Source organism: Callithrix jacchus, chromosome 19, assembly GCF_049354715.1.
Source record: "Callithrix jacchus isolate 240 chromosome 19, calJac240_pri, whole genome shotgun sequence".
Taxonomy (NCBI): domain Eukaryota; kingdom Metazoa; phylum Chordata; class Mammalia; order Primates; family Cebidae; genus Callithrix; species Callithrix jacchus.
In genome coordinates, this window is record NC_133520.1 from 25568797 (window position 1) to 25585884 (window position 17088).

At 35.5% G+C, this 17088-nt stretch overlaps 1 protein-coding gene across 6 annotated transcripts in view; it reads left to right on the forward strand.

Moving 5' to 3' along the window:
- Positions 1 to 4188: 4188 nt before the first annotated feature.
- Positions 4189 to 17088, forward strand: part of PTPRC (protein tyrosine phosphatase receptor type C) — a 118961-nt gene continuing 106061 nt past the window's right edge. For all 6 annotated transcript variants that reach the window (XM_035280563.3, XM_054248365.2, XM_054248366.2 and 3 more), the window contains exons 1-2: positions 4189 to 4284; positions 4373 to 4488. In XM_035280563.3, the coding sequence (XP_035136454.3) occupies positions 4416 to 4488 (73 nt within the window). In that variant the 5' untranslated portion in view covers positions 4189 to 4284; positions 4373 to 4415. The remainder of the gene's footprint in view (positions 4285 to 4372; positions 4489 to 17088) is intronic.

Here is a 17088-nt window from a genome sequence, read left to right on the forward strand (position 1 = left end):
AGGCAGGGACCAGGCAAGGTGGCCCACACATCTGGCTGAGGCAGGTGGATTGCTCGAGTCCAGGAGTTCGAGACCAGCTTAGGCAACATGGCAAAATCTTATCTTTACAAAAAAATGAGGTGGGCATGGTGGTGTGAACCTGTAGTCCCAGCTACTCAGGAGGCTGAGGTGAGAGAATTGCTTGAGCACTGGAGGTAAAAGCTGCAGTGAGCCCTGATCCCACCACTGCACTCCAGCCTGGGTGACAGAGCAAGACACTGTTTTTCCTTAAAAAAAAAAAAAAAAGTCAGACAGAGGAAGAGGACCCAATATGGCAACTGTTGAGGAAAAGCCAATAAGGGTTAAGGAAAATTAAATTTGTAGGTAGTGATATTTTGGAAGCTGACAGAACATGGTAGTCAGAGAAGAAAAGATTAACTGTGTTTAATGCTACTAAGGTGTCACATAATGTGCACGTAGAGAAACAAATGGTAGTATAAAATCTGGCAACATGGAGGTGATTGGTGAGAAAATTCAAGAACAGGACTCCATGTTTGGATCCCCTTCCAGGAACACTCCCTTCGTGGAAGCCGTCTTTCTCTCTCCTGGATTTCCCCTCTGGAGTCCCCTTCCACACTCTCTCATGGAAGCCTGTCTTCCCCTTCTAAACTCCATCTCTCTCTATTCCCTTCCACTCAGTGTGGAAGCTGCTTTCCTATCCTGGATTCCATCTTTCTGGATTCTCTCACTCAGTGTGAGAGTTAGCTGTGTCTTTCTCTCTCCTTCTCCTGTTTCTCTCTCTCTTTAAATAAACCACTTTCTACAGAAAATAAATTCATAATTAAAAAAGGAAACGTCAAGAACAATGTTATAATGCTTCATAACTTCCTCAGAGCTCTTAGGGTAAATTTATATCTCTCAGAATCTGCAAGGCTTGGCAGGGTTTGGCCTCCCTCGGAAGCCTCTTCATTTTCCAGGCTCTGCTTCTTTCTACATCAGCCACACATATCTCTTTCTCTTCCCTGAACACACTCTCCTCCTTTAAATTTATTATTTCTGCCTAGAATACTTTCCTTCTCCTCACACGCACTTAACTTCTATTATTTTCTTCATGTCTAGCTCCATTGATTTATGTTCCAGGCAAACTTCCCAACCTCCTGAATAGGCCAAATATCCTATGATATGCTTAAATCAGAGTGTGAAGTATATTTCCTTTGTGCCAAAAGTGTCATAATGATTGGATAATTAATTATTGTGTCTTCCACTAAAGTGCAGATAAGGAAAAGAGCATGTCTGTTTTTGCTCACCATTTTTCCCCCTGTCAGGTAAAATGACTGTCTTACATTAGGAGCTTGCTTTGTATCTGTTGAATGAATGAATGAGTGAGTGAATGAATGAATGGATGAGTGAATGAATGAATGAATGAATGAGTACTGTCTGCCTCTGCAGTTTACTTGTCATCTGTTTCTGTCATATGTCACCTTAAAAATCTGGAAAATGACTTGATTAAGTAAAATCTTAAGTTTTTAAGCTTTTAAAAATCTATTTTAAGTTGATTAGCTATGATTGTTTTGAAATTTCCTTCATTAAGATTTGAGATGACTTTGGATATGTACTGTTTTCAGCTACTCAACAAGTGCCACTGTGTTTACTATGTATGAAATCTGATGTTACTTCCTGGCCATTTCCTAGACTCAGTTGTTCTTCGCAAAATACCCATTTATCAGCAGCCAGCCCACCCTCCCTCTGGGAATCAGTGAGAGTGGATCACATAAGCATGTCATAAACACTCCTTCTGTTTTCTTTGAGAGTTTTCTGCTGATGCAAGCAGAAGGCTTGGATGCCAGGCCTTTATGTGATAGAGCAAAAATTTCCCTAGATATTCTGTGGGAAGACCAGCTGCGACCCAGAGTCCTGCCTGGATGCCGGCTTAGCGTAATATACTATCAAGGGCAACTGGGCTCTGTCTCCTAACAAGCTGCTAGGGCCTTCCCTCTTGCTTACCCGCCTGCTGGCCTGGACCTCAGGGCTATCAAACCTCTGGTTTGCCATTGTCTCCATTCTAGGACATTGGAATTGTATATACATTTATCTGCTGATTTCTCTATATTTCAAGCTCAATGTCTTTTCACCTTTATAATATACAATGCAGATTTTGCTAGTGAAAATTCTGATATTTCCTGTAGACATTAAACTTAATTTTAGCACATTAAATATGTTAAAACATTATATATATGTTGGATTAACCCATATGATGCAACTCATTTGTTGCTAATCTATCTTGGATTCCATGGGTAGAGTCTGTCTTCTCACCTGTCTGAAATAGAATTGAATCTCCGAACTTCTTACTATTTTTTCAAAGCCAAAAAACCCTTTTAAAATGCTTAAGACTGCTAAACTTACATTGTTATGGAGTAAATATTTTATATATTTTCTTCCTTTAAAAGCATCATATACCCTTTTCTCCTGGCCTCTAATTGTGCCAAATATTCTGCCATAACAGCAAGCTAACAGAGCACAAGTATTTGCTTAAAGATATTTAGAGCTAATCCCCAAAGAGTTTTCTGTTGCAGATGTATTTTAAGACATAGGCTGAGGAGCTGAGTATTCAAATCCATGAGCTCTGACACTGATGTTTTATTAGGCCTACCTACATGAAAATTAGTGCTTACTTACATAGCTATCATATTTAAAAATACATTTGCAAAAAGAGAATATTATCATCACCGAGTCAAAGGTCTGTCTTTTAGAGTATTGTAAACTTATGCAGTACAAGAAGATTGGGAAATGGTATGAGAAAAATAAAGGGCAATAGTAAAGTAAGTAAGGAAAGGAAGATGAAACTTGGGGACTTGGGTTCCACATTTAACTTGTCTACATCCTAGATGCAAGATCTTAGACAAATCAGCTAACCTCTCTGAACATCACAGATAACATTATCTAGCTCAAGGGTATTGTACAAATTATACAATGTATGTAAAGTGAAAGCATAGTTCCTGCACATAGTAAGCACTTCATAAGTTAAATATAATAATAATAATCATAGTAAAATAATATACATAACTACAATCTTATTGAAATACTACCTAGAGTTTAAGCTGTGGGATTACTTCCATTTGCACCAAGTGTGATAGAAATTTGGCTCTTTAGTTCCTAGCAGCCAATGTAGGAGTAAAACAATTAAGATTGTAAATATCAAAAAGATTTATTTACTTAAATACAAGAACCCTACAATAATGCTTCTTAACTAGAGCTTGCAGAGTTACAAAACGGCTCTGTCTGTCTAAAAGCTCCCCAAGCATTATCTATAGCTCAAAAAGATGAGCTACACTTGGGTGTACTTTTATTTTTAAAGGCATATAAATAATGTAATAATAACACTAATTCATTTAATTGTATTGTTGGATTTATATATTTTTTGCCAGTAAGCATTTTCCTAATAGATGGACTTAACTAAGAACATCAGAATTGTGAAGAGCATAGTGTAGTGTCTTCTTTATCAAAAAGGAGAAGGAAACAGGTTAACTTCTGTGAAAGACATCTCTTGTTTTTCACTGTCCTTTCCCTCATCAGTAACATCAAGAACATCCTAAGTCACAGAAGCATTAGGTTTTGGAAGCAGGGTTTGCTGTAATTACAGTAGAAATGACATTTTGATTCCACTCCTAGCTTCACAAGGATATCTGTGAAAGATTTGGGGCAAAACTGTTAAGCTGTCTGAAAGTGCTTTTGCATAAGAAATGGGTTTTACTGCTAAAACTCTCATATTGCTGAGTTTTCAATGCCCTAATGGTGAATGATACTGGGTTGCCAAAAATAACCAGATTGGTAGTTTTTTGATTCCTTTGGCCATCTTAGTAGGTCAAATATTGGTATTTTCTACTAAGTCAGGTAGCATCTTGCCAACCCCCATTTTGTTATACTCATGCTGAATCTGCTTCTCATCTCTTGAGTAAGAAAATTATTGATTATTTTGTGGGGATTTAATGTTTTTTTTTTAAATGGTAATGGATACTGTTAAGGAGTATTATTTGGATACTTTAATAACATCATCCTTAATGGGAAAATCTTTTAAAAGGCTTTCTAACTTCTTGTAATTACTTGAATTAAGGAAGTGCAATGCCATTCTACTGACTTAGAACAACTTTTTTGACTTCCTGCAAAGAGGACCCTTACAGTATTTTTGGAGAAGTTAGTAAAACCGAATCTGACATCATCACGTAGCAGTTCATGCAGTTAGCAAGTGGTTTGTTCTTAGGGTAACAGGAGGAAATTGTTCCTTGTCTGATAAGACAACAGTGGAGAGTATGCATTTATTTATTTACTTTTACATTTTTGATTCGTTTTTACATCAAAAAGCTTCTACAGAGATAACCATTATTTTGCCTTCCAGAAGGACGCATGCTGTTTCTTAAGGATACGGCTGACTTCCAGATATGAACATGTATTTGTGGCTTAAACTGCTGGCATTTGGCTTTGCCTTTCTGGACACAGAAGTACTTGCGGCAGGTAAGTACAAGGATGTTATTTTTTAAAATTATTTTTTCTCATTTGGAGGAATGTTTGAAATAGACATAAAAATAATTTAAATGTGTTGGTAACTGGAAGTGAGAAGCCTGCTGTAAACCGTCAAGACTTGTCTCAGAAGGACACAGCTTGTTGTGTGACAGAGTACATTGTTTCTGTTTAAGAAGATTCCAATGTTTGGGACAAAAAATACTATTTTAAAAGGAACACATTGTCTATCCGTATCTTTATTTACAACTGTTCAAAGATTTTACAAAAGCAATTGTGTTACTTAACATTTTATAAATGTGTGTGACAAGAACACACATTTATAAAAAGTGGAGAATTTTTTAATGATAAAATAAGTGTATTTTTATTCTTTTAACAAAAATAGGTCTTTTAAAAAGTTGTAAGACGGCTTTGGTTGTATGTAAGCCACTCTCTCTTTTCAGACCTGAATTTGCTTCCTCAAATTTTGAGTTTAATTGACGTATTTTGTTGAATACTTGGGTATATGATAGTTCAAATATATATCGAGGTATTTAGTAAAATATTAACGTTCTGCATTTTTTTTTAAAATCACGGAATGTATTTTAAATCAAGCTTTTAGTTTCTTAGTAATACATTTTTGCTTTAGAAATTCCTGTGGAGCCACCGCCCTTCCTGGGTGGTGGGTAAATATGACAGCCTCGATGAGACAGAAATATTTAAACTCTTAAGAGTCATGCAAATGCTGTATCCCATAGGAAAATGTAACTAGCTGGACCTCCAGGACCCAATAAAGTTTGAAATCTTTGCACATTTATGGTTTATTCAATGGATAGTTCTTGCGCGGTGTCAATTTGAATCACGAGTACATTTCAACAGATTATAGAATTTAAGTAATAATTAGTATTTCTCTTTATGATGTACCGTCTAAAAGGACATTGAAAATAAAATTTGTGTAGAAATTCCAAAAGTATAAAAAATATTTTAAAACGTCTTGCTTATTAAACTTCACTTTGAAATCTTTTTCTGACTTTTATCGTTCTCCTTTCCTCTGAAAGTCAGGAAGGTACCTATATCTTGAGCATGTTAAATTGTCAATTTATATATGGAGTAACCTAAGACACTGGAAAGCAAAACAACATAAGATAATTTTGTTTTTTATTGCAAAGATAAATTTTTTACAAATCTATGTAGGCGCAGCATTTTGTCTTAGTACGGAAAATTCTTATCAAGTTACCATCCCTATAAAGGTTGTTATTATAATAAAAAGTAAATTATAAAGAATAATTTCAGTAAGTGATATATGTATTTTATCAAAAATCGGAACATATTTTCACTTAAAATTCCCATTCAGGAAATGTTGAAAACCATTTTTAAATGAGCATAAAGAAATAATAAAACATTTTAAATGAGCATAAAGAAATACTGAAACATTTAAATGAGCTTGAAGAAATACTGAAGCAGAGGAAAGACCATAAAAATTCAACCCAATCTATTAAAGGGTTTTTTTTTTAATCATAAGACACCTCATTGAATTTGTAATTGAAAAAATAATATAATGGAATCTAGAAACTTTTATATCAACTTTGCTGAATAATTTATGCTACAACAAATAAATAGATATACATATATTTATTTTGAAAAATCAAGTTTATCTTCAGTTGCTCACATAAATATTGAGAGCAAATATTTTTCTGAAAGACATTGGTAGAATCGCTGAGATATATGCTAATTTGTAGAAAAAATATATAGATATAATCATTTGTATCTGCAAATATTGTTTATAATCCTTTTAAGTTCCAAGAAACATTTTGTGATTTGATGTATCATTTGGAAAGTTTTTAACGTTTTAAATTACATATATATTTTTATTAGCAACAAATGAGTTGGATACTACGTTTCATTTTAATGTGTCAAAATTAGTTTAGTACCTACAGGAAATAATAAATTTTTGGGCAACAAAATGTATGTTGTATGCTCTAAAGGCATACAGAAATACAGCCGGATGTAGAGGGCCATCAGTGGTAACTATGCACAATTCAAATACTTTATTTAAACTCTAAAATGCACGCGTGGACGAGGCCAAAGTTAAGCTTTGCCGGGGAGACAAGCAGGCAGGCTTTAGTTTTACACAAGACTTCCTAACCCTCTTGCTCTGTGCTCTTTGCCATGGCAACGGGAAACCAAACTTTGTTCAAAATTTCTAAATAATTTTAGGGGACACTGGTGGTTTTGAGAATGCAGATAAGGGTGAGTGTTCTCTGGTGTTAATAAAGTTGTAATGCCAGGGAGATCTACCACACCACAGCATGGCAGTTAAGAGTATATGAGTTATGCTATGTGAGGTGTGTGATGAGTTTTGTTATGATTCATAACGGTTAAGACTCATTTCCTGGCACGTAATTCTTCATTTTTCCATCTGCATTAAAAATATGTATCTCGTGTTATAAACATGGATTGTGCCTTGTACATCACAGACATTCAATGAAAAGTAATTGAATTTGGTAAGCAATCCTATTAAGTTCAAAATTCTCCATAATTTAGAGATTTGGGAATGTGAGTAGAATTACTTGTTGATTTGAAAAATACAATTTCCTACTAAAAACTTGCCTGTGACCCTTATAGCTAGAATTTGAAATGCACTTTGTTACAGGAAAGACTAGGTGGGGTTAGAGCCTATATTATCCTTTTCTCTTTTGCTCTGCGTAACTAAGTACAGGGGCAGAGTAGTTAGCTTGAATTTAGTTATTTCTTTGTTCTGGGCTATTTGATATCCTCTCAACAGTGACTATTAACCACCATAGAAATATAGATGTAGAAACATTGTTCATATACATGCACATATATTTCTTTATATACACACACATAAACTAATTATATATTTGTGGGTTATATATACTAGTCTATCTATTTACCTACCTACCTACCTGCCTACCTATCTACTGGTTTTCCATGTTTGTCTACTTGGCGTTCCATGGACTTTAGACCTTGGCCTGTTCTTTTTTTGGGGGGGGCGGACAGAGTCTCACTTTGTCGCCAGGCTGGAGTGCAGTGACGTGATCTCGGCTCACTGCAACCTCCGCCTCCCGGGTTCAAGTGATTCTTCCTCCTCAGCCCCCCGAGTAGCTGGGACCACAGGTGAGTGCCACCACACCCAGCTAATTTTTGTGTTTTTAGTAGAGACGGGGTTTCACCATGTTGGCCAGGATGGTCTCGATCTCTTGACCTCATGATCTGCCCACCTTGGCCTCCCAAAGCATGAGCCACTGCGCCCGGCCCCTGTGTTGTTTTTTTCTCCACGTGGTTCCATATCTTTGCCTACTGTGTGTTGATCACTCTGATTCTCCATCTCCAGACTCATCCCTCATTAACATGGAACTAACTTCCTTTCCTAAATCCAGACATTGACATGCTCCCCAAGTCCTGAAATTTTGCCTTGTAATAATTTCTAATAACTTCTTGCTTTGACACCTCCATTGCCATCATCTTAATTCATGGTTTCATTATTTCCTACCTGTAACATTGTAATAGTTTTTTAATCAGTCTGAAGTCTCATTCTTTTTTATACGTACTCTCTTGACACCTTAAAGAATAAAATAAAAGGTGAAGGGGTACTGATGTGTTCTCATTGCCTTTGGTATAAATTCTAATCTTTTTGCCAGAGCAACCGATTCCACTAATGATCCGGGAGCTAGGCCTGGAGCTGGGAAGGGAGCTTGTTTTTCTTTCTTTCTTTTTCTTCTATGGTTAATTAAAATAAAACAAACAGGAGGTAGTTTTAACACCCAGTTCCTCTATACTTTCTCAAGGCATTTAAGGCTCTGGGCAAATCCTACATCTTCTGTGATGTTCTCTTTTGTCACAAAGTATCTCCACTGAAATTGTTTATTTTTTATCACCTTTTCTTGGCATTTTGCAAGTCATTTTAATTTGCTGTTGTTGCGATGATGATTGGTGATGATGACGCTGGTGACATGCGAATCAGTGGATTTACTGACATTGTAACCTTTGTGAAATCAAGTATAGGACACATGAAAGGCAGAAACACATAGCTCCTGTACCTGCTTTTTCACCAGGCACTGAATTAACCATGGATTAAAAAAAAATAAAACTGCAGATTATAGTGATAAAGGAGAGGAAAATTTTCAAAGAGAGAAGTTAAAAAGAGGGAGAATATGAGATTTTAAAAAAAGTAACCAGAGGCAAAGTGGGAGGATGAGGGTAGCAGGACTACTTTGTCCAGATAAATAAACTGATTTGGGATCTAGATTCATAGGCTTTGCCTTTTTGTTTTCTTTTGCTTTTTTCTCTGCTCCTTTCTGTACTCTCTTCATCTCATCTCTTGTCTGGAAAGATCCTCCTGACTTCCTAAAAGTTCATAGTTTGAGGATGTCCTTCCTAAATTTTCTTTGACCTTTCTTTGGACATTTTAGGTAACGTAATTTGGAGGGTCAGTTTTGTTCTTCAGATACACATACCCCTAGGAGGAAAAGGAAGGAATGGGGAGGGAAATGCAAATCTGGCAGAGTGATAACATGAACAGATTAAGTTCAGTCCTGGCAATTGCTGGTTTGAGCACTGGTACTAGTGCTCAGGGATTGCTTGCAAGGACGCATGGAATATGGCGGACCCTAGGTGTTGCATTATGTGCACACCAAAAGTCTGTAGAGATCTGGGAATAATTTCTTTTCAGACAGTGTGGTGATGAATGTCAATCTGAGTAGGTAAGAAGCAGAGATTTGTGCTGAGATTGAGTCGTTCTCTTGGTAAATGCACAGTGTTCACAAAGACAAGGTTTCATCTTCAGACCATGTGTGTATATGTCAGCTTGGTGCAGAGTGAGACATTTTTCATCAACACTGACCTTTGATTTGTTTCTAGACATCTTATAGGTTGATGTAGTTATTTACATGGGAAACACTCAGAATGGAAATTTAACATATCTTTAGTTTAAAATTAATTTCAGTCTGGTCTAAATATCTTTGTAAGTACTAGGCATCCAGCCTCATAGCAGTGTCCTATTACTGAAGGATTAGTGCTATGATTTTTGCATACAAGAAGACGGCACTCTTTAAGATATGACACACACAAACAATAAAACATGGCAAGACTTTAGCAATGTGATGTGATGTGTATTTCTATAGAATACCCAAATGTACAAGAATAAAAATTGCAGTAATCACTGGATTTCCTGTACATGGATCTAACCAATACTTAAAATTAGAATATATCTAATTATTGCCTACAATATTTAATCACCATTTCAGTCTGTATATCAGTGTGCTACTTCAATATCAGTCTGTCAAAAGATTCTAGGAATTACTACTATAAGCAAAGAATTGTGTGTTCGGGAATCACAACAAAAGTAAGAACAAGTCGAGAAACAAAAGATTTCTTATTCTTTCATCCAGGACAACAATAAATACACATAAAGTCAATATTAGTGAAGTAAACAAGCCCCTTCTATATCAATTCATAGTACTTTCAATTGATGCGCTTCTTAAAAGACAATTGACAAATTACCGATTTTTATTGGAGTCTTTATTAGAGACCCAAGCTTAAACAAACATATTCTATGGTGCTGAACTCCATAGTATTAAAAGGCTCAACATTTATTTCCTCTTAAAATGAGTCAAGTGTCTAAATGGAAAATGCCACCTACTGAAACTTCCATTTCTCCTATACAGGGAATTTATTTAAAAACCGTAATTACAATGCAGTGATACTGAAGGATAAATGATCACCATTCATATATTTAAGAAAATACTTTCATCAAAGCTTGAGTAACTGCAAGAAAACCATCCACCCTCCAAAATAGGGATTTGCTAATGCTGGAGTAGAAGTCAAGAGCTGAGGGTAACTGAGGTAACACACTTGTATGTCTTAGTATATGAACAGCTGGTAGAGCAAACTTGACAGAAATCACTGATAGACAAGATGACATTCTCTGCATTTTAAATTAAAATAAAATTTGTCCTACATTCAAGAAAACAGTTTAGAGAAATGTATATAAATAGCAATGATGCCAAGAGACAATGTCAAAATGACTATATTATGTCAATACAGTGTGGCCACTATATTTTAAACACATTTACTTGATGAAAAATATAATAATTTATGAATTAAAAGTATTAAGTATAATAGAAAACGAGGCAGAAAACACCCCAAGCTGGGAAACATCATGGCATTTGTAGTGATAAATATTTTGAAAATCTAACTCTACGAATCACATGATTTTGAGGTAAATTAATTTTCATCCTGGATACCCAGTTTCCTCATCTTCAAAGTGTTGTAAGCATTAAAAGTGATAGTATTTGTGAAAATTCTTTGGAACTATGAGATACTCTGAGAAACTGCAAATTTTTTTATGTGAGTCCATGAAATCAGAGCACATAGCTCTTTAATATTAAACGTGATTCCAATGCTATCTCTTCCTTTGCGAGACTGTGAAGAAATAAAGGGATACCAGGCCGGGCGCAGTGGCTCATGCCTATAATCCCAGCACTTTGGGAGGCCGAGGCGGGTGGATCACGAGGTCAAGAGATCGAGACCATCCTGGTCAACAAGGTGAAACCCCGTCTCTACCAAAAATACAAAATTAGCTGGGCATGATGGTACGCACCTGTAGTCCCAGCTACTCGGGAGGCTGAGGCAGGAGAATTGCTTGAACCCAGGAGGCGGAGGTTGCGGTGAGCCGACATTGCGCCATTGCACTCCAGCCTGGGTAACAAGAGTGAAACTCAGTCTCAAAAAAAAAGAAAAAAAAATAAATAAATAAAGGGAACCTCAAGGTTAGGAGGTAGAAGAATAAACCCTTATAGGCCTTTGAATTCTTTTAACTTTCTGTTCTTTATTTCAGGGATTTTTCAGGCTTCTCCAGAGTCTACAGTCTAAATAGTTTGTCAATTCATGGCCTTCTACTTTGCCAGGGATTTCTTATTGTGAAAATAGCCTGAAGTCTTACCTGCCTTCAATCTCTACTATGTCCCTTCCTACCATTACCAGGAAATCTCTGTAAAAGGCAGAGCTCGCCTTTGTCCATCCTTCCTTTAATGGCGTCTATGGGGTAGAAAATATACTGATCCTGTGATCTGATATCAAGGATGTCTTGGCTCAACTTTTTTTTGTTTTTTGAGACGGAGTTTCGCTCTTGTTACCCAGGCTGGAGTGCAATGGCGCCATCTCGGCTCACCGCAACCTCCGCCTCCTGGATTCAGGCAATTCTCCTGCCTCAGCCTCCTGAGTAGCTGAGACTACAGGCATGTGCCACTGTGCCCAGCTAATTTTTTGTATTTTTAGTAGAGACGGGGTTTCACCATGTTGACCAGGATGGTCTCAATCTCTTGACCTAGTGATCCACCCGCCTCGGCCTCCCAAAGTGCTGGGATTACAGGCTTGTTGGCTCAACTTTTATAAAAATAAATATTTAATTAGAATATACCAACATTTATGAGTTTTCCTTGAAAATAAATTTTGGACAAAAAAAACTCCATTAGGCCAATTTAACTCCCTGAATAATATATATATTCCTGAGTTTTTTATACATACATATATATATATACATACATATATATATATATTCCCTAGTTAGCTCCTTGCCAGTTTTTCCATTTTAATTATAGTTTTATTAAACTAATCTTTAGCAGCATCATTTCATTTAATTTTTACGTTAACTATTAGATTCATGAATCCATTTTACCTGTGTCAAATTCTGCTGATTATAGCTTATACTTCTGGGGATTTTTCTTTGTGGTTATTATTTTTCTAAATGTAATTCTTCTTTTCAAACAACACAGATCAAAATTTTCCAAAACCGTTTCAATTCTTCTCTTTAGCCAGAAGCATTTTCTGTGTTTAGTTGGCTATTGCTGGTTTAGTTTTTTTTTTAATTGGTTTTGTATTTCAATGCTACAAAAATATAATTTATGTAATTTTTCATTTTTGTCAAACTTATATTAACCATTTTCAATTGTATGTTGTGTTGAAATGTCTATCAGTGACATTAATATGGTTATTGACAACTATTTCAGCTAGATTCATTTTAAAATTTTAAGACACTTTATTATTTAGCTAGCCAATGAAAACTTTAGAAACACTTTTAAGACAGACAGTCTAGAATTACTACGTTTTAATTCTCATTCATTTGTTTGGTATTCCACTTATTAGCTTTCTCACTTAGTGCCAACTGCTTATTTGTTATTGGAGTAATAAGTAAATAGAAGAATCAATGTGATAAGTTTAAAATCTTCTCAGTATAAAATGGTGTATGGGGAATGTGTCAAGTCATCCTACTTTGGTCTTTGTGCATTTAGGAAAAATAAAAGCAATTAGCATTGCACACACAGATGTAATTGAATCTCTTCAGATTTATCTAGCTTTATCTGTCACTACTTTGTGGCGTATAACATATACACTTTTGTAACTTGCATTTTTCTAAAAATGTGACCTTGTTTTGTCTTCCAACTGTTGGCCATGCTGTTTTTCTTTCTCTCCACATCTTTTTTCAGTGGTACAAATTATAAATTCTCTTCATAAAATTTACTCCAAAGATCAAGATTATGTCCCCTGGACAGCCCCACTCCCACCTGTATAACCCTTGCTCTTCAGCCCCTTTCATACCTGCACAAGTGTTTTTCTGTTGTGATGATCCTTTAAATAACCCTCTTGGAGTTCTCTTTACTGGACTCTCTTGCAGCAACTGGTGAGGTCATGTAGGCTGTCACTGGGTCTCTGCTTATTTACCAGTGCCTGCAGGTCCATGGTAATTGTTTGCTGAATAAAGAATGGTCTGTCAGCTTCACCCAACTCTGTATGTGGAAGACACTTAATGAGTCTTAAAAACAGTTTTAATTCCTTTCTTTTATTGTTGTTTATGGGAGTTTTTATGGTAAAATTTTCTACATAATAGAAAATTTGGAAAAAGTCAAAAAATAGAAGGAAAAAGAAATTCTTTAGAGTTCTTGCTAACATTTTGTTTTTATTCCTCTAAATGTCATATTCTGTTTTTTCTAAGTAAACCATGATTATTCTAGACAATTTGGAAAATATAGAAATGAATATATAGACAAATAAGAATTTCAGATTTCCAGTTCTCAAGATGTGAAACTTTCTGAGTATTTCATTTAACTAGGACAACTAGATGTATTCAGTTATTTATTAACTTATTAGTTCATTTGATAGACAACTATTTTGTGAGAATTTTCCATGTACTGTGGGCTGAGGATACCATATTCCATGAACCTGTATTCTCTTAGTATCAGTGGCCTCTTGGAGATGCTCTTAAATCTTTCAAAATCTTCATCAGCACCCCAAAGCTTCCTCTTCAAAGTAATGATATACCTTACTACAGATTATTGGCATTACCAATGTTTTATAAATTACAAATTTAAAAATCATTATCTTAAGAGCTACATAAAATATATTAAGTAAAAATTATATTCTTACAAGACTACCTCCAGGTTCCTGTTAAAACCAGATATTCCCTGCAGACTTTTAAGTTATAGAAGTTCTGGTGCTGTCACTGAGTTGTGTAGACTATTATGAGATATTCAATAAATCAAGTTGGTAGATGTGAAGAAGTACTAGACAATAGTCCTATTTTTTTTTTGGTTTGTTTGTTTTGTGATTTACTCTGAAAATAAAATGTTTTTTTGGAGAGAAAAGTTAAAACCTACAGAAATACACAGCACACAAACAAATGCTTAGCTTTTTTTTATTTTTATTTTTTGGTAATCTTTCAGTAATTTTCCAAGATCACCAGCTAATAGCAAATGAGAGTTGTAGGGGTGGGGTGGGGTCTTAATCTGGGTCTATCTGAATCTAGGTCTATTATCTTTCCAGTGAGTTAACCAATCTTCTTAGTGCTCAGCTTAATAACCAGGAATGTAAGACATGACTGCATGATGATGGGCAAACACAGCAGGACTGGCAGGTAGCTGGTGGTTTCTCAGAGGTTGTTCATATAACATATGCATGTAAGTTCAATCACCTGATTTAGCTACTTACATGAACCATTGTGCACCTAGCTGCTTCTATATCTTTAGCAAGATCAAATTCACATATGATTGTATGACTTTTATAAAAAGCAAAAAGACGTCTTTGATTAATTTGGCTTCACAGTGAGTGCTGATGCTACACAAATAATGCAAAAAGTGATGTGTTACAATCATCCTGAAAAGGAGGCTAACAAAGGGCAGGACTGAGTCTGTCTTGAGGTGAGTGATTCGATGGAAAGAATGGATTTTCCCCCACCCAACTCATTTTTGATATTACATAAAGTGAAAACCATTAAATAATTCACCAAAGTATCTAGATTTTTTTTGTTTTGTTTTTGAAGTGCAAGGGAAGTAACTTGACCTTTGTTAAATACTTTGATCATGGAAAACACATAAGGTTCTCATCTTATTCCAGGAAGTGTAGACACTAGATAATCTTTTCACAGTCATCCGAGAAGCATATTAAATGAACCAGGTAAATCCATCCTACACTTTTGTATTCCAGAGACAAGTTGGCTAAACTTTGGAGAGAGTTAAAAAAAAAAAAAAAGGTAATTGCTTGGTTAATATGATAAATGTGGACTTCCAATCAGATAATTTAGGCCAAATATTCTAGCTCGACTTCTTAGACTTATATTTCCAGATAGTCTGGTTTATAAAATGTTAACTTATGCTTACTAAACTCTATGCATTTCTACTTTTCAATGACCTGTTTTTATTTTCTGAATTTACTTACTGATGCTTTAAGTATGATAAAAATATATAATGGCTAAATAAACATAAATGAAGAAAAAGACATCAGTTGAGAGTTTTGACTGAAAGGAGGTGGTTATATGAAGGGCACAGATAAATCAAAGGAAAAGGTCAGGGAGCTGACGAAAGTAATGTGAAGAAATGTTAGTGCAAATATTGGATTCAGACAGTCTCTACTTTTAAAGTACTTAAAGAAGTCAGTGTTCGAAATCTTGCCTTAATTCCATTCTGAGACTTCCAATCATCAAGAGTCAGTGAGAGTTACTTCCAAAGCCTCAGTTTCCTCATCGGGAGAATGAAAGTAATAGCAAGAGATATTAAATGAGATGATCGCCTGCTAAGCTAAAAACTGTTCAACTGTTCTAAGTGCTGATACAGTGGTAAATAAAGCAGAAATTTTATCTGCTTTTATAAAATTTACTTCCTAGTAGTGAACGATAACAAGAAAACAAACAAATTGAGATAACTTCAATTATAGATAAATGCTGTGAAGAAAATTAAGTAGCATCATATGGCAGAGACAGGCCAGAGCCAGATTCAGGGGTGAATGCACCTTGACAGAGTGATCAAGGAAGACCTTTATGAAGAAGAGTCATTGAGCTAATTGTTGGCTTTCAAAAATATGGGGATCCATGTGAGGGTGGCTGGCAGGAGAAAAGTTCCTATGGCAAAAAAAAAAAAAAAAAAAGCAAACCAATTGTTGGGTTCAAGGCACAGAAAGGTCAGGCATCTGTAGTATGATGAGTAAGAACCGAGCAGGTTGTGGTGAAGCTAGAAAGACAAACAGAAGGCAGGTCCCATAGGACCTCAATGGAAATGGAAAGAACTTGAATGTTACCTGAAATGTAATGGGAAGGAGCCATTTTAAATTCTTAAGTACAGAATAACTTAATCTTCTTTCTATGTTGAGATCACTTTGACTGGAGACTAGATTGGAAGTAAGGCAAGGACTGGAACCAATTATGAGGAGACTGAATGAGGATGGAGAAAGGGGATGGTGATTTGGACTGAGTCTCGGCAGCGCAGGAGGAAACAAAGGAGTTTGACATGGAATTAAGAGAAGTGGCTGCATGGAAAGTACAAAGACATTTTAGAGAATGACTTTTGTTTGTTTTTGGTTTTTTTTCCATGAGCACTGGAATGGGAAAGAGTCAAATTAGGGGATCAGCAATCCAGAGTTCTGTTTGGCCTGTTATTGATGTCTGATTTTCATTGGACAGTAGACATATCAATAAATCCATTGGCAATAAGAGGCTGAAGCTCATTCAGTAGGTCTTAACTGGTGATATAAATATAGGAGTCATTGCATTCAGATGTAACTTAAAGCTAAAGGGCTGCATGTGACAGTGTAAATAAACATGTAGAGAAGGGCAGACGGCCGGTTTCTGAGCCTTGGGAAACTTCCTATTTGGAAGGGACATGAGGAGAAGCTAGAAAAAGATAGTGAGAAGAGGTAGCCAGTGAAACAAAGTAGAACAAAACTTTTCTTTGAATGTTGAAAAAGGGATTGGCATATAGTGAGCATCCAGTAAATTGCACATAAAGATCTGAACTTGTATCTCCTCTCGAAAGCTTGATAGTGAACATGCTATTGGCAAATATCTCTATTAGCTTTAATATTATTACACAAGTAATTATTAAGGAATTTATAACAATATTTGGAAGAATTAAATGTCTTTACCCAATGTATTTCTTGCTAATTTAACTATTAGACAAAGAAAGAGGTACAACTTAACATAATTTGTTTTAATAAAAACTGCAGAATATATTGAGAGACTAATGAATTAGAAATTTAACTGAAAATTTCATGCAAAGGTAATACTCTGTTGGATAATTTCATGACTTATGTTTGGTTTGATATGTATTT